Raw genomic sequence first — 20357 nt, 5'->3', positions numbered from 1 at the left:
AAAGAAAGGAGATGCCACAGATTAGCTCTCTCCACATGCAGCATGCAAATAGTGCTTCCAATGCCATGTAGGCTACGATCCTTGGCCCTGCAAGCTCAAAAAAAAAAAAAAAAAAGAGTTCTGACTGGGTACAAGCAAAATCAACAAAAACACCGTGTAACATATACGTCTGAGAAATCTGGACCGCATTCATTTTGTTTATTCCTTTGTTTGCTTCTTCTTTTTTTTTTTTTTTCATTATTCCATCACTGTAAAACCTTGTCAGTCACTTCTGATGAAACTCAGCATTTTTTTGTCTGAGCAAACTAGGACGGACCATTTGAAAATGCAGGTCTGTTTAAATGCTACTACTAAACATTAAACTAAATAATAAGCACACTTGCAGGACCAGAGAGTGAACTACGCAGACATATTCCCCTTCCTATTATTCAAACTGGTTCTGTTATTTTCCAAATGAAACACATGGGAATGCTGTTCATTCTCTCTGCTGCACAATGCTACACACACACACGCGCGCGCACACACACACACACATACACACTTTAAGGAGACTTATATAATCACTATCAAAGCACTGGAATCTAAAAATAACACAAAAAACAAAGTATTATTTTCCTTATATATTATTCTGTCAGTGATGTCATCTTTCAGAGATATTCTGGACATAGCTGACATTCCCAAAAAAGGCAGAGAGAATGAATTTCTTCTGTCCTTTCTACTACATACTCTTTCAGAACATGAACTACACAGAAAACAGTTTTGGACTGAGGAAATATCAAAACTCGGAACAGCTTCACTTACTTTATGTTTTCCAACCTGCTGGAGTCTGGTTTCAATGAAGTAGAGTGCTTCACCATTTTGTACATTGTGATGACCAGGAAGATGAGATTAAGCTGTTGGAAAAGATTTAATGCCTGTGTTAATAAATGGAGATAACACTCGGAAATGAAAAGACAGAAATGTTTCATCTGAGGCATTCGCGGAAAACAGCCGGCCCGAGTGAAACTGCTGGAGCCAACTGCTGGGTGATTCTATATTGATAAGGGTGTGAAAGATGAATCAAAATCCAGCACACTGCAAGATAAACAACAAGCACTGTTAAGAGGGAAGTGAAAACAACAGGAGACAAACATTATTTATGTAAATGGAGCCACATACGAAAACGCATGAATGAATGAATGAATGAATAGTATATCTCTGTATGACTCACGCTCTTGTGTTCTCACACTCATGTCCACATACATACACAAAAACGGCTGAGGTTGCACGATCCTTTTAGAATGTGGCATGGCATGCGCTGTGAACGCTGAAAAAACAGCATATCCGTAGCGCCGCTCATGAACACCACCGCTAGCTGGGGCGAAATAAGCTTCAACACGGCAACTTGCTTCTTCGATGCCACACAATTGATTTGTACACTGCGCTCGAACAGCAGCAGAGATAATCAATACACCTCCTCCCTCACTTCAGCAGCTGTTACACAGGAGTCAGTGACAGGACACAAATGCCAATGATAGAATGAAGGAAGGGATAAGATGAGAACAACAAAATAAAATAAAAAAAAACAATGTATGGGCCCCTTTGGCAGATTGCCGTGTTGCTGGTGTGACGTAGTCGTTGGTGGCACTGGCGTGACTCCAGTGTACTGAAATGCCCTTCATGCACTCTCACACTGCCTGGAGTGGTGACATGGATCTGATGAGACAGGTGAAGAGGGAGTGTGTGCATGGGGAGCAAGGCAAGCATACACTCTCGACCCTCTCGGCCAGCACACACCACCAAATCACTTTCCCTGCTGCCCTCCCTGGGGCTTCCGCTACCTTTGTGAGAGCTGTTCTCTCTCTTTCTTCTCTTTCTCCATATAGAAGGCCCTGAGCTGTGCTGTGGAGAAAGCTTTTTACCGCGCTGTGGGAGTCGGCGTGTGTGCCCAGTGAACTCTGCATGAACCGGATGAAATATTAAAGGTGCAGATGGAGCTGTCCGGATGATGCAAACAGCTCACGACGCGTCATGATCCGATGCCTCGAGACCACTCATTACTTCCATGTTCTTCTTTACATAGATCTAATGGCCCTTGGTGTCCCAGAGCAGGCCAACCTCTGGCTGCCTGCACGCTTCCAAAAGCTTCCAGGAACTACCGCTTTTAAAGAGCAATGAAGAAGGAGCACTGTTTTTCAAAGTTAAAAGACCACCCTAGGCCTTTCAAGCTTGATTCAGCAGAAGCGTTGTATTTTTTTCCTCTTTTTTTCCTTCTTCTCTAAAATCAGGCTGCTGCGAGTGTTGCCCGTTGAATAATGAGATTGTCTTTGTGTGCGTTTTCCTTCCCTCCTCCCAAACCGCTTTTCCTACTGACAAGGACAAAGCCAATTTGCTGAGAAACCCTATTTCTATTAGTATAAATGTGCACTGTGTTAATAGAAATAGGGTCATGGGTTTAGGGGGAAACCTTGGTCCCGGCGATTCCCTGGAGAACTCGCAGCCATTGTGCTTCATCTCACACTGTCAACTGGGAAAATGGGCTGCGACAACTCCTTGAGAACCGCGAGTCCTGCTGCTTGAGTCCTCAACAATAAATCAGCTTCGTAAGGGGCACGGGCCTTGTGTTGAAGATGACTGGAACACGGATTCTGGTAATCAGAGCTGTTGCCAACACATACATCAAACCGGCATATGGTTCCTGGCAGAGAAGTGGCTAAATGAGAGTCTCCCACATGCCTCGGCAAAGAGCCCTTTGTAGAGCTTTCAACTCAGGGGGACGTCTAATCTGCAACTTGTTAGTGGAGCGTATTCTTTAGTGGTCGCTGCTCTGCTTTTTTTCTTTTCAGTGCTTGATAACTTTCAGCACGTGTCCTGCCACATGAACCTGAGTTTCCCCCCGCTACTGTAAGACAAGCAGCACTTTCCATTACTGTAATCTCAGCGTTTGACAGCATTTGAGGAGGTCATGTCATCTGCGCATAATGAACCTGGCCTTGGTCAAACATTCCTCCACCTTTGCCACCTCCTGTCTTCATTTTCAGGATGACGAGGTTTGACCCAGGACAAAGATTAGAGAGAGAGAACCAGTAGATAGCAGAACTCTAAAGCCAAACAGCTCATGTAAATACCACCTGCTAGAATCTCGCTCTGCTTTTTCATGCTCTCTTTTTCTATATCCTTCTATTTCTCGGCTCCCCACAGGCCTTTTGCTACTTGTAGGCAGCGAAGTCATAACCAGTAAATAACTGCATGCTTGAACAGCAGCTGTGTCATTATGATACGTCATATATGCCCTTCGCCTGAACGTTCCTCAAAACCAACTATAGAAATGCTGCTGAGAGCGCTGTACCATCAGGGAAAGTTATCACCTACTTTTCGAAAAGGCATGCTAGAGAAAAAAGAAAGAATATCTCTGTGTGCCATTTAATGTTAGGAATTCACTAGCAGGCTGGGCATTTTTTGCAGATAAAATGATACCTTAATGCTCTGTTGTGAAAGTCTCTCTGCATCATGGTACAATTATTCCCACAAAAACATTACTCAGACCTTTCACACTAGCCTTTTACAGTGCTTCTCTCCGACACTGGGGTTACATTGACTGGGTGTGTTGAGACTGAACTGATCTGTGCAGAAATCGAAGCGCTACAATCGGCTGAATCAAGCCAGGGAAATAACAAAGGCGGCCTGGCTTGATGTTTTCACGCCGTGGTGCTTCTTGTCCCAGCATCTGTCACTGGCTTGGAGAAGTCAATTATTGTTTAAACTATGAGGTGTATAATTCTGGCCAGGTCCTTTCCTTTCTCTTATTCCCACTTGGTATGCACTCACATTCCAATGCAGATGCATATGCAAACAGAGGCAAGAATAAGACTGAACATACCATAATGATGAAGGTAACAGGTCCAATAAAACTCCAAATGAAGTGGTTGTCCAATCTCAGCCAGCATCTACACAGAGGAACAGACCATCAGACGTATTAAAAACCTAATTCGGGTTGTGATATATAGCATGTATATATATATATATATATATATATATATATATATATATATATATATATATATATATATATATCATTTATTTTGAAAGCAATGTCATCTCTTGATAAGGATTGATGGGAGGGAAAAAAAGAGAACACTATTCCTCACTAAGACAGCACATTGTCTGGTGTGGATCACATTACGATGTTGTAGGCTTGGCAAGCCAGTGTATACATTACTGTTAAATGCAGCTCAAAGATGGTAATTGTCTGTAAAAGTATCTAGGTGCTCTTGTCTGTGACCTCCGGAGGAAATATTGATTACCTAAATTAGTGCAAACTTACATTGTGCTAATAGAAACCACAGAAGACATTACACACACACACACACACACACACACACACACACACACACACACACATTTGTCTTACTATCCTCACTTGTGAGGACATCCCATTGACATTATTAATGCAGCTTCAAAAGCAGTTTTCCTCATGGGGACCAGCCAAATGTCCCCACAAGGATAGCTATATCTGACCATTTTGACACCCCCCCCCCCCCCCCCCCCCCCCCGGCTCAAGCATAAGCCCTCATTTTCCATATAATTCTCTGTAGAACTGTGTATGAGTTACATTACTACCTTTAGCCATGATTAAGAAATAGCTTAGACATGGCATTGTGACCTGTTTTAGGCACACATTAACACACACATATACAGGAGCCCTTAGTACCTCTAGCCTGAGCTAAAACACTATCATTAATCTGTGTAAAAGCCTTCCCATGCAGCACTTGTCTCTGTTAGAGAGTGTTTTACAAACAAGAGCTCGCTAGAGGCTTTTTGAGCCGATAAAAACCACAGTCACTTCAGGTGTCCTCTTAAAGATTTACTCTGTGTGTGTGTGTGTGTGTGTGTGTTTAAAAAACCATGCTGCAGACTGCGCTCCTTATGTACGAGAAAGCTTAAACACCGGGTTAAAAGCAAATCTCTGCGTTCACTCACGCTTTCTCTGTTCCATAGCTCCCATAATCCACAGCCGCGGACACGCCCACGATGATGGCGGGAAACAGGTAGCCCGAAACGTAGTAATATTTCTTCCGTGAGTATTCGCTCTCGAAGATGTCCACGAGCATAAGATAGAGATGAACTCCCTCCAAACACATCCAAGCAAAAGAGGACAAGAAGAAATAATGCAGGATCCCAGCGATGATCGCACAACCAATCTGTGACACGCACAGACATCACAGCATGAGAAACACGACCTCTACCGTTAAAAAGACACAAAACTTATATTCTGCACTGACATAAACAAGGGCTGAACGGGAAAAAAGTCATTATGTAGAGCTTGTCTCCCGTTCAAATGATTTAAAGGAATATAAATGGAGCTCTAAAACATCACATACGGGCCTATTAACAATACTGCACTAACAGTTTGAATACTTCTGATTCAGAAACCAAATCCATATAAAAAGTGCATACAGTCATGTTGAACAGGGGGGAAAAAAATAAGGACATGACGAAGCAAGTAATCAAACACGCTGACTATGTCTCACTGCTTTCCTGCACTGCCGCTGAAAAAAACGACATTGTTTAAATTTTCTCTTGGAGGAAGAGACATCCTGGTGTGACATGATGTAGGACAGAAATAACTGAGTCACAGAAATCAATGGTTCACCCTCAGAGCCTACCCTGAGTTCTGTCACACTGCGGCCAATTAGGAAGAGGAGCTCGGCAATGAAGAGGTTAATGCAAAGGTTCTTGTGGATGGTGTTTCTGTCACTCTGCAGGCCACGGAAGAAGCAGAATGTGAAGATGCACATGGCCAGGCAGACAAGTGAGACCACAATGCCCACGCGAGTGATGACCGTCAGCAGCAGCTTGTGCTCTCTGCCTGGGCCCTGGAGAAAGACAGGACGGAAGGAGTGGACATATAGGGAGGAGATGAATAAAATGTTTTGCCAAGGCAATGATACATCATGTGTGCCACAACCATCTGTTCTGGCTTCCTAAGAGCTACAAACACAGCCTGTATTGTATATCTGTTCGACAAATAAGAGGGTGAGGGGGTTACCGGACCGTCGATTCCTTCCGATATGATCTTACCAGCATTTCCTGATGAGCCATAAGGACGGCGAAATTTGTTAGATGGCTGCACGAGCATGTTGTGTGGGTTTTGTTCGACTTAACAAGCTTGCAGCCTTGTGTGGACCAGTATCCCATCATGCTCCTTTCCGAGTAATTCCAAAAGGAGCAGTTTGAGTTGAAATAGTGTTGCATCTGACGGGGAAGAAAAAAAAGAAGACAAATGATTGATGTTGTTGGACACATAAATTATAAAGCATTAATTCTCCTTAAGAATCGTCTGGGAAAAAAACAAAAACAAACAAACTGTAAAGCACTCAGTTTGCAGCGCCGTTGCGAAAGAAGTGAGAAATCGAGCGTGGGACCATTGATTATATGAGCTTCTAATAGAGAGTATAATGGTTTTAAGGCATGTCTGTGAAAATCACACAATTACTTTGATAGAGAGGAAAAAAATCAAGCAGAAGCTTCCTCTGGGAGCATTTCTGACCACTTTAAAAGACAAATGATAATTGGTCTTCTGGTAATTTCATCCCACACTGTCTGGCTAATCTGCGAGTTAATTTTCCAATCGGAAAAAAAAAAAAAAGCGGGGGAAATTGTATCATTTAGATCCTAATGTCGACAAACAAATTAGTATTCATTGGGAATTTCGTCAAGACCCCCTAATAATCAACAGTTCATTCTTAGTTAATTTCATGTTCAGTGGCTTTAACAAACTCCTCTCTGACCTCGCAGGGTATTTAAAAACGAGGAAAAGTTTACAATCTCCTTGTTTTATTTTCTTCTCTGTCTGCCTCGTGTGTTTGTTTAGTTCTGGGACTCACATCAATGTGTTCCAGGGTAAAAATCACTGGCTCGGTTATATAGACTCGACTGGATTCCTTGTTGATTGAGGCAGCGATGACATCTGAGTTTACGGCCACGGTGAGGTTGTGGCCGCTCGCCTCGCTGCCCAGTTTGATTGTCGCATTCTCGGTGCTCAGGAACTGGCCCAGGTTTTTATACAGAGCAAACACCAACTTGGCAACACCTGTACATTAAAGAAATGAAAACAACATGAAAGGGGTTAGTCACTGATTTATGAAGATTTAGGTTTCTGCAGCCCAGGTATGTATTATTATTATTATTGATATTATTATTATATGGAGAGCGTCTGCATGTGTACAGAATTCCACTTGGTGCTCTGTAGCCCTATAAATGAAGTGAGAAGCCGTCAGCAGCGAGAGACGCAGAGCTAAAGCTCAGGAACGTTATTTAAAAGAAAGGTGTTTACAGGAGAAGATGTGAGACGAACAGCTTCAGACAGGGCTGCAATATAGGAGCTAAAACTGCTGATATCCAGGAGCTCCCTAGATATGCCGAGTCATGCCCACCGTTCCAGCGTTATTAATACGACTAAAAGTCTTTAGACAGTCTCGCCTAAGGGATGGCGTCAGTGCTGTGTTATAAGTCTGAAATCAATAAGTTGGTGTGCTGTGCTCCTGAAGGAAAAGAAACATATTGCCCTGCGCACACACTACAGAAGCAATGGGTTCAACTGGCATCGGAAAGAAAAAAAAAAACAAACATAAAGTCCAACACCTCTCATAAAGACCAAGTCTCTCGCGCTCTTTTTTTTTTTTTTTTTTTTTAAATACATAACTGATATGTAATAACAAAATAATTAAAACTGACACAATGGAGAGAACACAGCTGTGTGAAATAAACAAACAGAACTGTCCATATGATATGGACATTCAATATGGTCATTCACTGTATAAATTCCACTCAACCCTGTTAAGATTGGCTTCCTGGCTGCGGTCAACATAATGTGACTGCTGAAATACAAGGTTACATCAAAGATTTACACGCACACACACACACACACCTTATCTAATGATAAATGTTTTGTCCAGGCATCTTTGCTTCTCCAGAAAACCCACTTAATTTTTCTGTGATAAGTTTTCTAGATACACATTTATTACACATTTATTTTCAGACCAGTCCGAAATAGGCGACGTTGAAATGGCATGCTTTTGAAGAAGTAATCTTCAAGCAGTAATCTGAACGAAGACACCTGAAACAAGTTACCTATGCCAGGACTGCAGCTGCACATTTGTAGACTGAAACACACTGAAAAATTGTAATAATAATAAAAATAATAATAAAACCCTGACACATGCAGTGGCATTTAACACTGCTCATGCTTTATAAGCATTTCTTTTACCAATGCTGCCTGTGTGTCTGTGTGGCTCTGTGTCTCTCTCTATGTGTGTGTGTGTGTGTATGTATTTTATTTATTTTTTTACCATTCCGGCTGTTCAGTTTAACTGTATTGGCTGTCAGCTGGATAGATATACCACCCTTGCTGCTTTGGGGAAACTTGAAGTCCTGCACCTGGCCATCTGTGCTCAGCACATACACATCCAGGACTAGGTAAAAAGAGAGAGAGAGAAAACAAACAAACAAACAAAAAAAACATTTTGTACTGAGGGTTTCTAATTTATTTGTATCTCACCATGCCTACATTGTACAAAATGTAGCTCAACATGCTTTCATACAAAAAGAGCAACTAAAAGTCACCTGCAAGATGAGTTCAATTAACTAACGAACTTTATTCGGCGCCATCGCCATCAAGGTCTGCCGTTAAAATGGACTAAACAAGCGCGAGGGAATTTTAGCGCATATAATAAAATCAAATATCAAAATTGTGATGATCTCTTTGTATACGCATGTTTGGGAAATTCACTCTCCGAGTGCAAAATACCAGGTACAAACAATTACCCTCTGATTGTAACCACCTACGTCCATTTATCAAGGCTGATAGTAATTACTGACTTCGTGACTGCAGGTGCATTTCATGCCCTTGAAAAGCTACAAAAGTCATTGCTCAAATCATGAGACAGCAACGAACATCAGGCTGCACTGTTTCTGAAAATGTATTCATTCGTTTCAGTGACAGACAAAAAGACTTTGGAAAACATATATTTTTTTAAATGTCTTTTGTGGTAGTCGTGCAATCCTACACCGTCAGAGCTTTGGCCTTGGGTATTTTTTTTTTAAAGTGTAAAGTGGCCTCAGTATCTTAAACACAACAGTACGCTTCACTGTCTGTCGTTCTAAGGTCACATCCCAAATGACCAACTAGCATTTGATTCAATGAAACATGGATTTTTCAGCGCTGCAACAGACACAAGTTGATCCAGATATGACTCGTATTTAGAAACACAAGAGCACGCGCTCCTGAAATGTCTAGACTCGAAATCCCATTGTGGCGAGCAAGCCATATTTTAGATTAGCCACGTTTATTGGCAGTACTCACTTATATTGCTAGCTGGCACTTTCACTATTGCGGGCTCCATTAGATTGTCAGCAAGGACGAAGGCTCCTTCCTCGAGAGTGTCCAGTAACATGGTGGCAGCGTGAGTCTGCTCTGTGATATTCATGCCTCTCCAAGACTTCAGCGCTTCTGGCCGGAGCAGGTTGTCCACGGTATCCACGATCGCCTGCAACCGAAAAAGGAAGCGCCATGTCAGCACTCATGACAATGCGGTTCAAAGCTTTTGCTTTATCCTAGTGCCAGGTAGCCAATGCCCAGAAAAACAAACATGCATGCCTTAACACCATGAACATATTGTTTTTTTTTACCAATTTTTTTTTATAATTGATCTGCATAAAAGCACATTCCTTCCACCATAAGCATAATCAGTAAAAGAAAAGAAAGAGGAGAAAAAAAAAATTGTATAAAATGCTGTTTGTGAGAAACTGGACAGTAATACAGTTTTGAGTGTTTTGGCCCTGTACTTCAGCACAGTCCTTTCAGCACAGTCCTTTCAGCACCATTTTTAAATAAAACGATGACACTGGGTAGTACGTGCTGAATGCCAGGGTTTATTTGGGAGGTATTTACACCCAGTACATACCTTTAATCAAAACATTCCAAAACACCAAAGGGTTCAATGAAGTCGCACACTGCACAAAAAGTGTTCCTGACCACCATGGTGCAGACCGGTCCCGGCCACAGCAATCCAATCCAGCAGCGCTATGTTTCCCGCATGGAAACAAACACTGTAGTTTAATAAATAAATCAGTCATGTATTGACAGAAACCAGCTTTCTGAACGAGCAGCACATCGCAATCTATCCGAATAAATGCTTGACTGCATCAGTAGCACATCTACCCAGCACACGGCATCTCCATCTCCACTAAACAATCAGTCAATCACAGTTTATTTACTATATACTTCTATGAACTTCTTTCCTCTGATGACAATAGTAGCTTTGCTACAAACACACCACCATATTACCTTTAACCCACAGATTATTCTCCAACAAGTCCTGCTCCCTCACCAGTGTATGATGTGTATGATACTGATTCTCGATAAACTACATACTCTGTTACCCTTGTGTCTTAAATTTATTACCACAAACGTTACATCAACATCAAAACTAAGTTTACTTATTTAAATCTACCCTGTAAGGTTGACCCTGCTCCCCTTCGCAGCCCGTCGACAATATGCTATACGCCGCTGTCCAATCTGCATTATTGCAAAAGTTTGGGGACCACTGATTTAATAGAAAATCAGGGAACCTAACTAATTCAGTGCCTAACATAAGATGCCAGTGTTCAATGCTGTGACATAGTCCTGCAGCATATAGTTTTAATATGCTTAAGGCTAGCAGTGATAAGATGTTTTAAGCAGGGGGTACTCACACAAACTGTGGGGGAGAGTCAGGGGATGTCGACCGCACAATACATCAGTAATTATTCAAAAACACCCCAAGCAGACTTATGCACTTCCAGCAAATCCTGGACCTTACAAAACATTAGAACTGCACAAATAACTCAATAGCGCAATGCAAAATAACTTGTTTATTTATCCAGACTGCTCCACAATGCAGGCACGTCTCCCGCGGTCTACTTGGGATTTTGCAATTTGCTATGTGGCTCCAAACTCCTGCTCTTCATCTATCTTTCTTACTCATACCTGCAGGCTCCTGCCGCTAGCTGTTGCTGACACTGGTGTCTGACTACCAACAGCTCGTTACTCCTAGTACCAGGGTTTACAGTTTCCTGCAGCTCTTCACCTCACAAGCGTTTTTTTTTTTGTTCTTTTAGCATCTTTAGTGCCATTATGTCTGCTTGCTTCTTTGGTAAATTTAGCTCTTTTTTATCACTCCAAAAACTCTGTGTTAGCACCACTGATGCGTGACCACGTACGACAGGTGACAAACTGATTAGGATGCGAGTGTGATTTACACCAAGCATCAACGAAATGACCCAATTGTATACACAAACCGTCATTGTATTATACATGAAACCTTATTTTTTAAATATACTCGGAAGTGAAAGATGTCGTAGGATATTTATCTGCACTCAGTCGCCTATTTGATTCTCACCAATCATATAGAAGTCATATGCGACATAACTACGGCATATGGTACAAATCAGTCTGATGCGTATGTCTTAGGGACGGGCGATATGGACTTAAATCTATATCACGATATTTTCCGGTATTTACTGTGATAACGATATCGGTGACGATATTAATATAGTACCGTTCAGCACTGTTTTTAGCTACAAGTGACAGCTGTGTGCAGTCTTGAGAGCCTCAGAAACACAAACATTGATCAAAATGTAAAACTGATTTTTCTGTAACCAAACCAGTTCCAGATTGTGGAGATAGCTCCTCGATTAGCGATGAACTCCTCCTCAGGTTCACGGCCGCTTTCCGCCATGGGTCGCACAGAACTACGTCATCGACTAGGCTTTATCGTTACGATCTCGGGAAGACGAATTCTTATTGTGGGGAGAATTTCTACCCATATAAGATACCGCCCATCCCTAGCATGTCTAGCATCAATTATTCTTCAGTTATGCATTGGAAGTGACCTTACTGACTATTAATGTCTAGTCAGTGTCTAATTCATTTTGCTCTCCCAAACAGCCGTCCTGAGCTTTTCACACAAAACCATTTCAGTGGATTATTAACAACGGAGTAAAAAAGAATAGTTCAGCAAGCGCTGTGCATGAAACCTGCTTGTCAAAGAGGTCAAAACACGATGGCGATAATTGTGCAAGAAAGCAGCCGGGCCACAACTAGGCTAATCACATCCGAGATTGAACACTGCTGTGCTAAATGCCATCTCAGAAGCACTTATGGGACACTGTCCCAAATGGGCCACTACATGGGAAATGGGAAACACGGGAAAGATGCCTGGGCTGAGGAAAATCAAGAGTTCTTTTGCATCATGCTGATGGAAGGATTAGACCAGGGGGTGTGACGAGGTATCACGATGGTACCAATGAGTTGAGAAATCAAGGCAAGATCCCACCAGTTCCTGGGTCATAGTTCCAGGAACCTTTTTATTTCCTGCACCAGAGCTGGTGCTCAGCTGCAGACCAGGAGTTACTGTGATGGAGCTCGCTGTGCTGAATGTCATACAAGCGTCTACTGAAATACCATCTGTGACCATGGCAAAAATAGACTTGAGGTGTGAAACTGAACCTTGTGACTCTGTGACTGCTGCTACAACACTTAAAAAGCTTTTAAAAATTACATTCATGTAAATGTTAGCAGGCTCAAAAAGCTCAACCTCCTGCATGTCTGCTTTTTTGTCTACCATTGTTACATGTTAAAATGAAAATCATTATACAATTTGTTTAATTCCTGTTATTTTACATAATGGCAATGCTCCCCGTAGTGTGGTGAAAAATGCAGAAAAGTAACTTGTCCGGGAAACTGCTCGGCTCTCGCTCTGAAACTCTTTATTTTCTCCAAAGGAGAACCAGCGCCTATGGGGTAGGAAATGTTTTCCTGGCACACATCCATCCCGCCATGCGTACAGTTTATCCACACTTGCACATAAACCATGATAATGCACCATATCTCAAGGCATGTATTGTCACTGAATGGTTGCAGGAGCATAACAGCTTTTTTCTTTCATAGCTTTAGTGGTCTGTTTAACCTCCACATCTCAACCCAATAAAGCATATCTGGGACAAAGTATAAAGGGCTGCTTACTGCAAGATTGCAAAGCCATCCAATTTGCATTAACTGCACAACGAGGTCATTTTTGTGTTTGTTCGAAAGCGTCCATCATCTCTTTATGTGATTCTGAATGCCAAAGAAGCCACAACACACCTATATTGGATGAACTAAATAGGAATTGTACTTCTTTTTTTATTCATAGTTGTCCCATTTCCACAGGATCATAAGTCACTGGATAAAGGGACAATCTTAAACAAAATGGTCAAGTTTACCGCTTGCTGAGAAACCCTGCCAGGCCTGTAATGCTCAATGAGGCTCAGGGCAGGTGCCTCAACGGCAGCCATACACGTTCCATGCCACCATGTTTCACTGCTTAGCTGGTAAGCATTGCACTTCTCTTTCCTAATACAAGGACTCAATACAGGTCAATATTCAGCCAATAAGACATTTTAGCACAACTTACACTGGCCTGGCCTCGGTGTGCATGGGATTAGTGTTATGCTAGTGTTAAATCAGCCCCTTTACTCCACCTTTACAGATGTTCCTTTCATCACAGAGACGCATTCAATTAATTTACGTTGTGAAACCAAGTACCGAATAGTAGGATATCACTGCCCTTTTCCTCCAACCAAGCCCTCCGCGCTTTATTTTTTACTCCCCACGCTGTAGAACGTCTTGAACAGCCTGAATATGATGAAATATTTAATGAAATGTCGTGAATGGAGAATTTGCATCATCCCACCCTGATGGAGAGATTCTGAAGATTGTGGTTTGAAATCTGGAATAACTTGATTTGAATTTGTAATCATTGCAGGAGCTATAATGAAACTTTAAGCCAGGTTAAGTCAATCTTATATCACAGCTAATGTTTTCCTTTAAAAGGCAATGTGCTGGAATAGAAAGCCCAACCAACAAGAACCGTGTCACTGTCCAGTTACATACTGCACTGTAATCATGCCTTAATTCTCTCCCGACACGCTGCTGTACGGTGCACGCTATCAATGTATATATATTGTACTTTGCAAAAAAAGTTCAACCAACCAAAATAATTTGCTGATTTAGCCCGTGTGCTCAGTGCATTTTCCCACTAAAGATCAGATTAGAAACAATGAACAGCCAAGCTGCAAATCAAATGCTGACACATACTGCCATGTACCATAGCAGGATACAAACTGCACTGATTAGTAAGAGCGAATGGTTCCAAGCCACAGTATAGCTGGCATGAGCTTGGAGGGCATTGCTAGATCAAAAATTCATCAAGTGATGGAGAGAATGAGAGGCTACATGGCAGGGAAACATGCCGCTGAGCAGTGGCAGGGAAGGAGGGAGGAGCGGGAGGAGGGACGTGTAAAGAAAAGAAAAAATATATAACTATACCTTCATATATGCCCTGCATGTCCTTTCTCGCTTTTGAACCTTTTTTTTTTTTTTAATTAGAAAGAAGACAAAAAGACCGATGAAAGAAAGAAAAGCGTTAGAAAAACACTGGCCCTCAGACACAAATAACTGTTCCACATGGACTTCAGCAACACTAATGAGCTGCTTCGATTGCTCATTCTCTTATGTGCATTAAGGCCAAATTTGAAAGGTGGTGTCTGGCCAAAAAATAAGAATCAATATACTGCAGACTATTACGCCAGTAGTATGCCAAATTTCTAATGCTTAATGAGGATTTAACCCTCTGAAGTCACAGTTATCGCTGGTAATACCAGAAATAATATTATATTCATTATCTTTCAGTAAAAGCTTGTAGAAACGAGCCGAGAACCAATAAAGAAAGAAAAAAAATCCTGCAGTGAATATGAATTCGGGGTAAAAACCCCGCACTAATGCAATCTGCACAACTTTTGATTTGTCTCGACATCAAGAGAATTGAGAATGGATTTTTAAAAAGAACTCCTCTGATCATTTCAATGACTTTTGAGTACAAACGATATACTGTTGTTTTTCAATTTCCGCACTGCTGTGTTTTCTACGTATCCAGTAATAAGTGCAACAACAGAGGGTAAATGACACGTAGTTGCTGAATCAGCTCCATGTGCCTAAATCTCAAATAGAAAGTACATAAGTTATAAGACAAAGATAAATCCATTTGTACCTTGTTGAAGCTCCGTCCGGTAGAGTCCTTTTCACTTGGCCTCAGCTCCTGCAGCTGGGCATCGAGGATGTCCACCAGCTGCTCCATAAGCCTCATGGTGGAGCTGATGTCGCCGGGGAAGATGGGCCCTTTGGTGTGCTTAGCTAGCTCGTTGGCCAGGTTGGCCGCGTTCTCCCCACTCCGGATCTGAAAGATTGTGCAAATTAGCCGCGCAGCAGGAGCCGAGAAATATCATTCTGCGTCTGCAGGCCTCTCGGCCCTAATTATGACATCTTCACGCTGTGAGGAAATATGCTTCGCTAACAGCACCCACGAGCCATCGCTTAGTAATTAAAAACTGATAACACATCCTGTGCGCATTAGACAGGGTTTATTTTTTTTTTCTTTCCTTTGGAAAAAAAAAAAAAAAAGTTCATTTTGCTGCCGCGTGAGGTGTGGGCAGTCCATTGTGTCTAATGGCAGCCCATTCGAACTTCAGCTTGCAGAGCACATTAGCCCTTTAAGAGCACACATTCAGAAGATGCGTTATCAGATCGAGCAGCGGGGCGCCCTATTGGGTAGCTTGAGGCTACGTTTCTCAATCTAAGCCAATGATAGTAAGAAGTGTGTGCTCAAAATTTGGCACTGGGGACTGTTTTATATTCATGACGGTGAGCTCAGCAAACTCTCTGAGCTATTAGGGATATTTGTATGTTTGGTGTCATGCAGTTGGACTAATACAAACCTTCTGAGCCACTTGATTGACCCAGTGAGAGGTGCAGTTGCTTAGATCAGGGCCTTTTGGGTGCCAGGCCCCGGTGGAGAGGACGCACAGGTAGGAGGCGGTGCCTGAAAATAAAACAATATTTAGACTCGATGTCTTACATACACGTATTCGTTTCTGTGGTATCGCATCTATGCATCGAATTTAGTACACTGCTATTTCATGTTTGTACGGTGCCCACAGTTTTTGTTATAAAACCTCTTTCGAAAACACACAATACTCCCAAATAAAAAAAATAAAAAAAAATTAAAAGAAACCCCATCTTCAAAAGTGTTCTGCTTAATGGTGCTTGTAAATACCTTTAAATTGCGTATGATGGAGCAAACACACTTACCTCTGGTTCCTTTGGGACATGGTCGTTCCACAAGCATGCCCCTCTGTGTCTGAGGCCACAGGATGTCCCTTCGCTCCACGCTGTCACAGAAGCGCTTGGGCAAAGGGAACGACTCCAGGGACGGAGGCGTTGTAGTTCGGGACGGTGCCACTGGGGGTTTAGGGGGCTTGTTGCCGACCCTGGTCCCTGTAGTGTTTATGGTTGTGGTTAGGCCTCTATGCTGTGCTGTTGTTGTTGTCATTGTGGTGGTTGTCATTCGGGGTGGCGCTGGCACAGAGGTGGCATCTGAGATAGGCGGGGCTGAAAGAAAGAAAATAAATTTAGTTCATGATGACCTGTCTTTTTTTTTTTTTTTTAAATACCTTTCAGGTAATGCAAGTTCAACTGCCAGAAAATATCTGATTCTGAATTTAGTTCTAGAAAAAGAGCGATATGGAGACATCAATTTTTTTCATGACCTACATTTTATTCCAGGCACATGGCAGAAGCATTAATGATGGAACAACAATGCTTGTGTCTGCTATTTTCAAGCATCCTCAATTAGCTTTCAACAAAGGAACATGTATTTTTACATCGCAAATCCATTTAGCAGACAAAAAACACTCACTGGGGTTTGAAATGCACACAAAAACACGCACTGGCTACAACTCGTCTTAAATGCTGCACTGGAAAATTAAGGTTTCTGTCACAAAATGAGTTCGGGATTTCTTGCAGTTAAATTTGCATCCTGTCAGGAAAGCGGAAACGTCAATAATGCCATCCCTGCTTTGATAAATGTCAGAGTCTCCTTTGCTGCTGCCAATTCATGAATCACTGTGAATCACTGCCCACATTTCGGAGTTATATAAAACGCAGTTCCTGGGGGGGACCAAAAAAAAAAAAAAAAAAAACGAAGCTAGTTGAAGTACATAAATAGTGTACAATGAGAAAAAAAAACCACAGACCTGTTGAATCGCACTATGTTTAAATCTAAATAAATACTGACCAATATCTCCTACTTCCAGCTGGATGGAAACAGATTAGTCTGGCAGCCTGCTGATAATAGCCCCAGAGAGTGTGAGAGATTCCGGTCCAGTGTGTGTGTGTGTGTGTGTGTGTGAAAGAGCTTTCTCTTTGAGATTGGTCATGACCTACTGTGAATTAGTCTCAACTGACCGGGTGGAGAGTTCTGGTTCGATTCAGACTGCAGAGAACTGCTCCAGACGCTCCACCCCGAAAAGCCTGATGTTTCCCCTGATCAGGTTTTTTTTTCTACGCTCTGCTTGACACACTCGAATGTTCATTACTCCTAATCCATTTTTTCTTCCCGACGCTCAACATGTGTACATTCTCTGCTTGTCGTGCTGGGGGAAATAACACAGTGCTGGATATTCTACTGCCAGTGAAATGTTTCTGCCAGACTCACAGTGCACATCCGCGGGCCGTTTACACGACGACGTTTTCAATCGAAAAGGGAAAACGGTTTATCGTCGACGTGTAAACGTGCCAAAATGAGAAACTGCTAAAACGATGACGTCATGAGTATTACGTGTTCAGTCTATAGGCGTGCGCGCGAGTACTTCAAAACTACGATGGTGGACTAGAGGACTGTGTTTATGCTGACTAAGGTTTTGAATGTAGATTTACTGCATCACTACTACGACCAGCGGAGACGCGTTCGTTACATACGGCAAATTATTAACCCACATCTACGCGGGCGAAAGGTATTCAAAGGTATATGTGTATCCTTACTGCTAATAAAATATAGAAAGCAGACTGACTGCCAGTGTCTCACTATTTGATCTGCATTTGCTTCTAAAAATGAACGAGCTCTGTTAACAGAATTCTGAGCAGGAGCACAAGAAAAACTAAAAGATGTACATTCAATTATATTACATTAGGGAGCCAAACCTACGCTTAACAAGCGTGAGTTTTCACAATTCTTTATGACAATGAATCATTTTCTAAGTCTAACTATTGAGATTCGTTTGAGAAATGTAAACATTATTGTGCTTTTCATCCAGAAAATCCACGTCTCCCCCGTTTACTTGTATTTGTTAATAGGACAGTCTTGCCCGGATCAATACGTCGGACACGGTGACACGTGAATGCTTGCGTGCAGGCGTGTAGCGTTTCTTTACGAAGTGACATCGCCACCTACAGGCCTGGCATGCATAATACAGCGTTTTTAGTCGTTTCCGCCGATCCGTGTGAACGGGGATCGTTTTGACGACGTCGTCGTCTTTTCGAAAGCGCAAAGGAAAAACGTTTCCGTTTTTAGTACATCGTTGTCGTGTAAACGTACCCTAGGCCCTGAGTGCGTGTTGAAAAGCAATGACTGTAAAGAGGACTAGACAGGTACGGATACAAACTCCAGTGCCTATTCTGCTGAACACTAACAACATGGTGACATTTTTTTTTCCCGTTGCCGTGTGCCTCTGATACGTCAAATCTGCAATACAGCATTAACGCAAGCTCTTTCCCAAGAATATGATCAGCCAATATGCACTAAATTCCATCTTTGTCTTTGGAAACAAAAGACTTTGCATCTTTGTGTTGTGTGAGACACGCTATGTTATAAAGAAATTTTAACTAGCTAACTAAAATAATTAACACATCAGCATATAACTGAATCGTCACGTGGCTTTCATTCACACTGACGAGTTCACAGTAGACACTGTTGCTACGTCAACGCATCTGCCATGGTACTCCATTGTGAATCACAAAAACAATTAAGTTCACATTTACTACGAAATAGTTACATTTAAGGCAAAAAGAACTGAACTGTAAACGTCCTTAGCCTTCAGCTCAGATAGCCCTTTTGTCTTCAATCAAATCAAGTGTGTCAGAAAATGAAAACACACGCTTTCCCATTGGGCAAGTAATTACTCGTTCCCTTGTTTTGAGTCGTCGGTAATATTTACACCAACATTAACACCCACACCCACTGTAACACTTGCCAACAGTCTTTGTAAAAGGAATCTTAGTTGAATTCAATTCAGCCAGCTTGGAAAAACAGCATAACCTCCTCCGATCCCCACTGATGGTTATTTAACGTTGTGGAAACGTTCGTAAGACAATAACTCAACTTGACGTCGAAAGACAAAAAGCACAGAAAGGATTAAAAGCAGAAATTTAAAAAAAAAAAAAGAACATTACCCATCTCATCGACTTACTGGAACCTTCACTCTCATATCCAATAAGCGTGCACGACTTACAACGTGAAACGTCTCATGGATGCAAGCTCCAGCTGTATAATATTGTTAAAAGTTTAACTGAATCCTGTGAAACACTGTACTGTAAATATCGCCAAAACATTTGAAAGGAGAGCTCAGGAAACAACACGGCGGTTTTCTAGCTCTCACGCGGCGATTAACAGCAGAACCGCAGTTTGAGGAGAGACTGCATCCGATGACGTTACCGCTATACATCGTGATATCACGTTTGTTTACAGGTAGTTATTTCTCCATCCAAACATTCCACGGCAGGAACACTACTTGAACCGGTATAACAATTCCACGCTGATCCTTGAGCTCATTACAATCCTGCTACGAGCTGAAGGGAAAAGAAAAATACAGCAGGGTCAATGTCACCTTGTCATGTCTGCGAATCTTTGATTATCTAAAAGGAAATGACTATATGATTAGAATTCGAACACGTATAGCGGGGCGGATTTCTTCGCCGTGCCGCCGCCGGTCGAGGTGGTGTTGTGGCCTAGCAATCGAGGCTGTTGTGGAAGGAAAATAACAACCTTTCGAGCTCGCGTTTGTGTGTCACGGCTAATTTCACATGCTGAGTGCGCGATGCAGAAATGACAGTGTTTCATAGGCACCTCCATATAGTTTCGAATTCTGTAATGCTGTTTGCAGACACAGAAACTACCTTAATAACCTCCAGCGTTGTGCAGGTGCTCTGTAATTTGGAACGGCTAAATAGTTTGTTTTCGAGTACACGGCGTTTATTTGTACGTTTCCTCATGCCGTGCCGGTTGTCAGAAACATTCGTTCAATTCAATTCAGTTTTATTTGTATAGCGCTTTCTACAGTGGACCTTGTCTCAAGGCAGCTTTACTGAAACATATAAACACAGGATACAGATTTTAAATGCGCGAGTTTAGCACTACTGAGAAAGCCGGTGGTGACGGTGGCGAGGAAAACCTCCCTAAGATGTT

At 42.1% G+C, this 20357-nt stretch overlaps 1 protein-coding gene across 9 annotated transcripts in view; it reads right to left on the bottom strand.

The window, feature by feature from the left end:
* adgrl2a (adhesion G protein-coupled receptor L2a) overlaps positions 1-20357 on the bottom strand; it is a 115656-nt gene that overhangs the window by 11792 nt on the left and 83507 nt on the right. For 7 of the 9 annotated variants that reach the window (XM_053683222.1, XM_053683223.1, XM_053683224.1 and 4 more), the window contains exons 6-17: positions 16208-16507; positions 15835-15938; positions 15111-15296; positions 14390-14428; positions 9344-9527; positions 8331-8453; positions 6867-7072; positions 6061-6234; positions 5646-5855; positions 4960-5180; positions 3860-3926; positions 802-893 (exon numbers count right to left, since the gene is read on the bottom strand). In XM_053683222.1, the coding sequence (XP_053539197.1) occupies positions 802-893; positions 3860-3926; positions 4960-5180; positions 5646-5855; positions 6061-6234; positions 6867-7072; positions 8331-8453; positions 9344-9527; positions 14390-14428; positions 15111-15296; positions 15835-15938; positions 16208-16507 (1906 nt within the window). The remainder of the gene's footprint in view (positions 1-801; positions 894-3859; positions 3927-4959; positions 5181-5645; positions 5856-6060; positions 6235-6866; positions 7073-8330; positions 8454-9343; positions 9528-14389; positions 14429-15110; positions 15297-15834; positions 15939-16207; positions 16508-20357) is intronic. The other 2 variants (XM_017477548.3, XM_017477555.3) reach the window with 1 other exon arrangement.

Source organism: Ictalurus punctatus, chromosome 10, assembly GCF_001660625.3.
Source record: "Ictalurus punctatus breed USDA103 chromosome 10, Coco_2.0, whole genome shotgun sequence".
Classification (NCBI taxonomy): domain Eukaryota; kingdom Metazoa; phylum Chordata; class Actinopteri; order Siluriformes; family Ictaluridae; genus Ictalurus; species Ictalurus punctatus.
This window is presented reverse-complemented; position numbering and strand designations above follow the sequence as displayed.